General features: G+C 37.1%; 1 protein-coding gene across 3 annotated transcripts in view; it reads right to left on the bottom strand.

Annotated features, from left to right (window-relative positions):
• Positions 1 to 7,500, bottom strand: part of LOC138005924 (cell cycle control protein 50A-like) — an 18,445-nt gene that overhangs the window by 5,865 nt on the left and 5,080 nt on the right. The window contains exons 4-7 of one of the 3 annotated variants that reach the window (XM_068852099.1): positions 6,632 to 6,779; positions 4,587 to 4,934; positions 3,741 to 3,906; positions 1 to 559 (exon numbers count right to left, since the gene is read on the bottom strand). The exon at positions 1 to 559 is cut by the window's left edge and continues 827 nt beyond it. In XM_068852099.1, coding sequence (XP_068708200.1) covers positions 514 to 559; positions 3,741 to 3,906; positions 4,587 to 4,934; positions 6,632 to 6,779 — 708 coding nt within the window. In that variant the 3' untranslated portion in view covers positions 1 to 513. The remainder of the gene's footprint in view (positions 560 to 3,740; positions 3,907 to 4,586; positions 4,935 to 6,631; positions 6,780 to 7,500) is intronic. The other 2 variants (XM_068852107.1, XM_068852103.1) reach the window with 2 other exon arrangements.

Genomic DNA, 7,500 nt, shown 5'->3' with positions numbered 1-7,500 from the left:
ACGTCTTCTTGCAAAAAAATTGTTTGACATGATTCCACTTTAAAAAGGATAGCAGAAAGCCACTAAACAAACCTCTACTTGATACTAAGTTTATGTCAAATTGAGATGCGTTGGGGTCTGATCAAACTTGTATAGCCAACCCTTACTTGAAAACCACATTAACAGAGGCTAAGGAGATGGAGGGGCTGGGGGTTTGGCTGTATCCCCCTACCCACTTTTTTTTCTAAACCTAGATACCCTCCCTCCTCACACTTCCGTGATCCATACCAAAAACCTACCCCACCCCATCACCTTCAATGTACTCCACAGCCCCTGATTAACATGACTTACTGGACCCCTAGTACAAATAATGCAGTTTGTGAGAAAAAAATGAAAGAGTCCCATGCCAATTTATATTGAATTACCAACAATCACCTTTACAGTGATCCAATTCCAAATAATTTTTTTTTTTGACCATGCAAAAATAGTGCACAAATTGAAGTGAAAGTTTAGTTCCTCATGCAAAGCTTAATTTCACATCTCTCTCAGCTGTAGTCCATGATCAGTATTGGAATAATGCCTGCGAACAGAAAATAAATTCTAGATGAAACAGGTCAGCTCTGGCTCAAATTGGCATATGGTCATCAGTGTTAGAATAATCGATGGCCTGAGAAAAAAAGGCCGTTATCAGAATGACATTCAAAATCAGGAAATAAACTTGAGTATTCAAAAGTTAACGTCAATCCAACTCTAAGCTGTGATATCTTTGGAGACTACAACAACTACAAATCTGTCAAAAGCCACTGACTGACCTTTAAAGAGGAGTCAATAAATTGACAACAACAGAGTTACACATAATTATGTGGAAAAGGTTTACCATAAACACCTGCAGATAAGCTGCACCCTGAATTTAGCAGCTCAAATTTTGGGAAAAAAAAGATTTTTTAAAAGAAATCAAAAGAGTTCATCTAACGTAAACTCACTATTAACATTGAAACGGAAAATACTTTAAAGTCTTACCCACAATTTTAGCACTTTAATAAATTATAATGAACATCGTTTCTACCAACCTTGCAGTACACTATTATATCCCACACTAACATGGCGAAGGACAAAAGAATCATTGTTATTCTGATTAGGCCTTGCTAATTAGGTATTGCTATGTTCCCTTTGTTCCTTTGCTTCATGGACATAATTATGTCAGATCAGGTACATGAAAGACCAGCCCAACTTTGACAAATCATTGATCTTTTTCTGGTATTTGTTGACAGGAACGTCTTCATTCAACACAGTTTTTCCATAGATTTTTGGGAAAAAGGTGCGGCTTATCAGCGGGAGTTAATGGTAATCCTTGAGGTGACTAACTACTTCATAAATAATTCTTAGTAAGTGAGTTTGAGGTCCGCACTGAAAGTTACGGACCAAGTTTTTTCCCATCGATTCATGGCCCAAGCCATAAATCAACGGGAAAAAACGAGGATCCATAATTTTACAGTACGGGCTGAGAAAATGAGGTTAGTAAGATGTTTATTATATCTCTGTGGTAATCAGCTGCACAGAAAATGAAACTAGTTGAAGTCAAGCTGGGGGTTCAACTGCCACAAAGATTGGCACGTCAAAATCAGAAACATTTTTGCTAACATGATTTAAACAGTTCTAAAAGTTTATGTAACAGAAACGACATGAAAAACTTGGTAGAGAATGTTTTATCAACATTTCAACTTTAGCGGTTCGTACTTAGGTAGCTCTTATTAACCAAGAAGGAGGTCTGTATGGGAGAATCTTGACCAAGGTCGTGAGTACAGACTGAACGCAGTGAGGCATGTACACACGGCCAAGGTCAAGATTCTTCCATACAGACTGACTAAGCTCACGTTAATAAGATGTTTATTATACCGTAAACAAGAACAATTTAATTTGTTTAATGTAACTGGTTTGTACAAACTGACATTTTGCTTGCAAATGGTGATGAGCTGAACTTAATTCTGCCAAAGTTTGCTTGTCCTCCTTACCTTTTTTCTCATCATGCATTTTTACACTTCCAGAAATAAATATTGGTAGAAGAAAATACTCAATATTGTTGCAGTTTAGTTTGCAACTTTTTCAAAGCAAAACATTGCAGGTCTAGATGGGAAAATCTAGATTGGCATTCTATTTCAGCCGATCACATTCGTGAATTTGGTAGTTCCCAATCCTTGTGAGACAGAGCCATATAATAATGTAGAAAAAATGACCCGCTAATTTAGCCAATCACAGTGAATGAACTATCTGAGAGATATAATAATAAATAATAATTATTATCTTTATAAATTATCTTTCCTTTAAAAATGTGCTTGAAATGAACCAAAAACATGTGTGGCTGCAAAGTGTGCAGCTACACATAATCCTTAGTTCATCAATTCTTTCTGTTGCCTCACTGATCAACTGCACCAATGGTTAGTAATTTCCTTTGGCAACTAGGACGGCGAGAAACGCAACAGGTTTTTGGATTTGAACATAAAGCTAACAGGAATGCATGGATAAATAAATTAAAAAGGGCTGAAATGGATTACTGCCTCCTATACTTAAAAAATTCAATTTTAGCCCTTCTTAATCATCCACTTAGAAATTTTCTCTCTGACATTGATCAAAGTAATTTTACTTCCCTGAATTTTATTATTTTAATTATTAACAAAAACGTCTATAGATACATTTAATTTTTTTAACCAGTGTGGCAAGCTGGATTAACTGTCCAAAGCAACTTTTAAAAAAGCCATATAGTTTACCATTGTTTACGTTCATTTTATTTTGAGATTGTCAAATTGCTTTAAGAATGAACTATTGGTTTAAAAATGTTGCCTTTTAATTAAGTGAAAAATCACTTTCTTAAGGGACTTTGGCATGGCAATTAATAAGCTGGGAGAGCAAAATACAAAAATTTGAGAAAGGATGTATTGTCACCGTGAAAAGACTGAATGGCTAAATTAATTGTCCCCCTGTCAGAACATCAGCCCTTTGTCAGAACAAACACTCGAAAACTCTGCCATTCAATTAATCTTCTTAAAATGTTATTGTTTTCCCTTTAATTACCCTCTTGGATCACTTTGAAGTGTGTAATTGAAGTTACTGTGTACTTAAGAGCCAGAGATGAAGAACAGCTTGAGAAATGGTCATGAAATCTCCATTTTCAGGTAGTTAAAAGAATATTTTTAGAGCTACTTTTTTAAAAGGGAAGAAGGTGGGGGAGGAGGGGGAAGAGAATATCATCTTCAGACTTCTCAAAACAAAGCTAGTGAAGGACGTCATTGCCAGAGTTGAAGCAAGAGGTAAAAATGTCTACGTGAGAACACTGAATGTTTGCTCTAATAATTCTAGTTACTTTCAGAAGAATGATGAAAGAGCTGTATAACATTTCTATTCACTGTAATTCGATTGGTTGGATTAATGGACACCCCTCTGTTTTGTTTTAGTTTGAATGAAATAGACCTTGCTGTTATTATTTCTCTCTCTACGTAATCTCTGGTTTATTAATTGTTTTGATGCAAGGAAAGCACACTACGACTGTAGCACCATTAAACTTTCAAATGTCCCACACTTGTCTCAAACTTCTCCTAATGAAGTCAATGGGAATCCTTGGCAATTTACATCATAAACCCCTGCTACCAATACACTTACTGTAATTAAAAAAAAAACAAGATAGAGCTACATGTATGTTAATTTTTAACTGCACATGTCTGTCATGCAATTACAATAATATTATTCTTGCAGCTGTAAGAGCTTACCTTTTTCCAAACTTGAGATGTATAACAAAGAAGGAGATACCCAAAACAAGACACAGGACACCCACTGTGATGTAAGCAATGCCCAGAAATGGATTTTTGCCACCAATCCAAGAAGTAGTACTGAAAATAATCCTCTTCTCACCACCAAAAGCGGACACAGGGAAATCTGTTAGTCTTAAGTTAAAGGAATACCAGTAATACCTTTTACAGGAATACAGGATACAAATACAGGAATGTTGAATTTTGCAATTCAATATAGTGATTCATTTCAAATAACATTTCATTCATTTCCACTTCTAGTTAAAATTTAAAGTTCCTACTTATAGCAACAGCCAGAGGGCAAGTATTGGAGACTGAAGTAGTACTACACTGTAATGATCTTCAAACCTTGAGAGACCAATGTAAATTCAATAAAACATTTTTAATAACAACAATGTGTTACTTATATAAAAGTGACTTTCTGCATGGAGAATGTATTTTTATGCCTTGCTTTTTCTGAGACTGCAATAGAAGAACATCTGCGGTACAAAAATAATCAACTAGGTACTAATATTGCCACATACAGTATCTTAACCCTTTTGAGGTCTGAAGGGGAAATTGTCTGGCGTAAGACAGACTAAAAATTGATATGTGGCCACTGGGAGATGGCATAGTTATGGAGTGAACCTAGATGTTGTTAACTTGTGATGTACCATTTGGAAGGCCCATTCACGTCATGTCAAGAAGGAGAATTGCAAAACACTGTGTAACAGTAAAAGTACATTGCATATCACATAACTTGCAATCCTGAACATATACATATCTGGTAGATCAAATTTCTCCCTCAGTAATAACATGAAAGGATACTGTAGTTGATATCAAGTTGATATTCTCCTTTTGGCAGCCCAGTTTCAAAATCTCCTTTGCGGATAATCCTACGATACAGCTTACGGAACTTTGAAAATGCAGCAGTTCGCATCCAGACAATGAAGTCCTGATTTTGAAAGCCATTGTTGTCAGAGTCATTGACGTCAAGTTCATACACAGGCCGTGGCCAGTTTGGTGGTTTAGCATAATCCCTAAAAGCAACTTTCAAGTCTCCAGGGGGATTTTTAAACTTCACTTCTCGGTCTGATTTCCATGCGATATCCTTAAATGTCAGACCAACTGTGACTGGCTTTGAAGGCTGCTTCAACCATTTCAGTGTAAAAGTGTCTGCAAGGCAAAAAAAATCCAACACACATGTATTACTTTACACAAAGGCATTTCTCTATTGATAGCTTGTTTGGAGAAAACTTTAATCAAAGATGCAGAGAGAGCGAGAAAAAGAAAGAAAGATGGACAGACAGAGACAGGAGATCTATTGAGGAGCACGTTGTTTTTAAATGCATTTGTAATCTTTCATCTCCATTACACAAAACTATTGACTACAACAAAATGATGAAAGCAAGTAAACAAGAAAGAATGACCACTGAGCCAATCAATGTTCACAATACAGGACAATCAATTTTGAATGATACAGGCTCAAGGCATGTTTTAGAACCTGTGGACGCTACCGTATCATTCATTTACAGTCTTGGAACACAATGACAAAACCATGCAGATATAACTAGCCAATTTTGATGAGATACATATAACTTAAAGCTGGAAATGGTGATACATACTGTTTTAAATTAGTAAGTGTCTCCCCATACTGTTTACAAAGCAAAGTTCCTGGGTTCCACACTCATTCTGACCACTCGTTGAATTAATTTTTGCTCCAGGTAGTCCCTGGTTTAACTTTTCGCCCGCACTTACAAATAGCCAACTGGTTTGCCTCTGGCCAGTTGGGATTCTTTAACCGTTGTTGTTGTTGTTTTGTTCTGCCGTTTCGTTGATTGTGTTTCACTGGCCCTGAAAATCCCCTATGATGAGTGGTCAATTAAATTATGTATATACCGTAAACGTCCATGTATAAGCCGCATCCGTAGATAAGCCGCACCCCGAATTTAGAAGCGCAGATTTTGGAAAAACATGTAATACAATAAAGTTTGAAGTTGCAGTAACGTTCTATTGCTATAAACCAACAAGGACAAACAATCAAGATTTCACCATAAAGTTGAAATTCCTTCGATATTGAAACAAAACGAACGAGTGCTTAGTAGCCAAGCTTTAAGTGTGGGGAGGAGTCTGGGCCAGGGCCTACGTTGCAGGATTATTTGGAACACATTTTATCGCACGTTGCGGAAAGATAAGCGTGGAAGTGACTGGCCGAAGGCGTCAACCCTAAAACCCGGAATCCGGAATCCGGAATCACAGGTCATTGTTTTACCAATACAGAGAGTAAAAAATATCCTAAACATTCATAAAAGCTAACCTTAGGCCTAAAAACGTTTGTTTAGGCCTAATTAGGCCTAAGGTTAGCTTTTATGAATGTTTAGGATATTTTTTACTCACTGTATTGTTAAAACAATGACCTGTGATTCCGGATTCCTGGTTTTAGGGTTGCCCACTGCAAACTGCTGTGCGGAGGAATGGAGATTCCTTGTAGGTTGGTGTTTACTTGTTCGAGTAAAGCGAAAAGTAATCGCTTGAAAGAACTCTTGGAGAGCAAGATTCGCCGATAAACACTGGAAGACATAAACCGCTCCTTTAGGAGCCACCACTCATTAAAAAGTCAATGAACAACAGCAACATGCTCTCAGTTTCTTTTATGTTTCTTTACTGAGATCTTAAGAAGTTGTATGAATATTAATAAGGTTTTTTAAAACTCCAAAAACAGATGTATCCATGGATAAGCCGCACCCTTGATTTATGGCTTCAATTTTGTGAAAAAATGTGCGGCTTATACATGGATGTTTACAGTATATGTATTGTATTGTAAACAATACTCTCACAGATTGGTTAGCTGAGTGAAACCATCCTAGACTTACCATTAAAAAGACTGTTTGCAATTGCCCCACAAGGAGCTATTGGAGTACCATTAATCTTGGCAAATGGATCACAGTCACTAGTTACTTTTCCCTTCAATTGTCCATTGAGCTGAAGATCATCTCGCGACCGCACATAGCGCCTATGGTTCTACATATATTACATAAAAAAGATATACACAAGTAAATGCACCATACCAGTACCACAAAGAAATTATTAGAATCTGATTCCATAGTTTTTATGTCTATAATGATGATAATGATGATGATAATGCATTTGGCGCTTAGGTTGGCCTGGAGTTTACCTTGCCCCCACCCCCCCCCCCCCCCTCCCAACTCCATGTACATGTACAAATGACTCTGGTTATTCTTGAATAAGGCGTTCTGGCTAACCTTCACTTCATACAGTTGTCAACAACAACAAAAACAAAGTCGCCACCACCGTCCCCTTCTCAACAACCTGATACGTCCCATTCAACTGATCCAGCACTTTCCTCCCAAGCAGAGTCGCCTTACTTATCTCCTCAACCCTTGCCAAATCCAGCCACCACTCCACAATACATGTACTCTTTCTTCTCGATCCTTCTTTACCACTTGGGTTTCTTCCTCTCAAACTTTTTACCTCAGTCTCTTCTTCCTATCAGCCCCAACCTGTCCACAACTACATACAACCCAGTATACAAAAGCCTATTTATCTCTGACACAGATTATCCCATTGTTCACAAGATTAAGCATCAACCCTTCTACAACTTTCACCTCTCTATTCACTTTTTCCCTATCCTGAGCATGCAAACCAGGAACCTCAACCCACTATAATAATACACTAATGATAATAATGATAATTTAAAAAACAATAATTAACTTTTCCCAAT

This window comes from Montipora foliosa, chromosome 1 (genome assembly GCF_036669935.1).
Source record: "Montipora foliosa isolate CH-2021 chromosome 1, ASM3666993v2, whole genome shotgun sequence".
In the NCBI taxonomy this organism is placed as follows: Eukaryota; Metazoa; Cnidaria; class Anthozoa; order Scleractinia; family Acroporidae; genus Montipora; species Montipora foliosa.
This window is presented reverse-complemented; position numbering and strand designations above follow the sequence as displayed.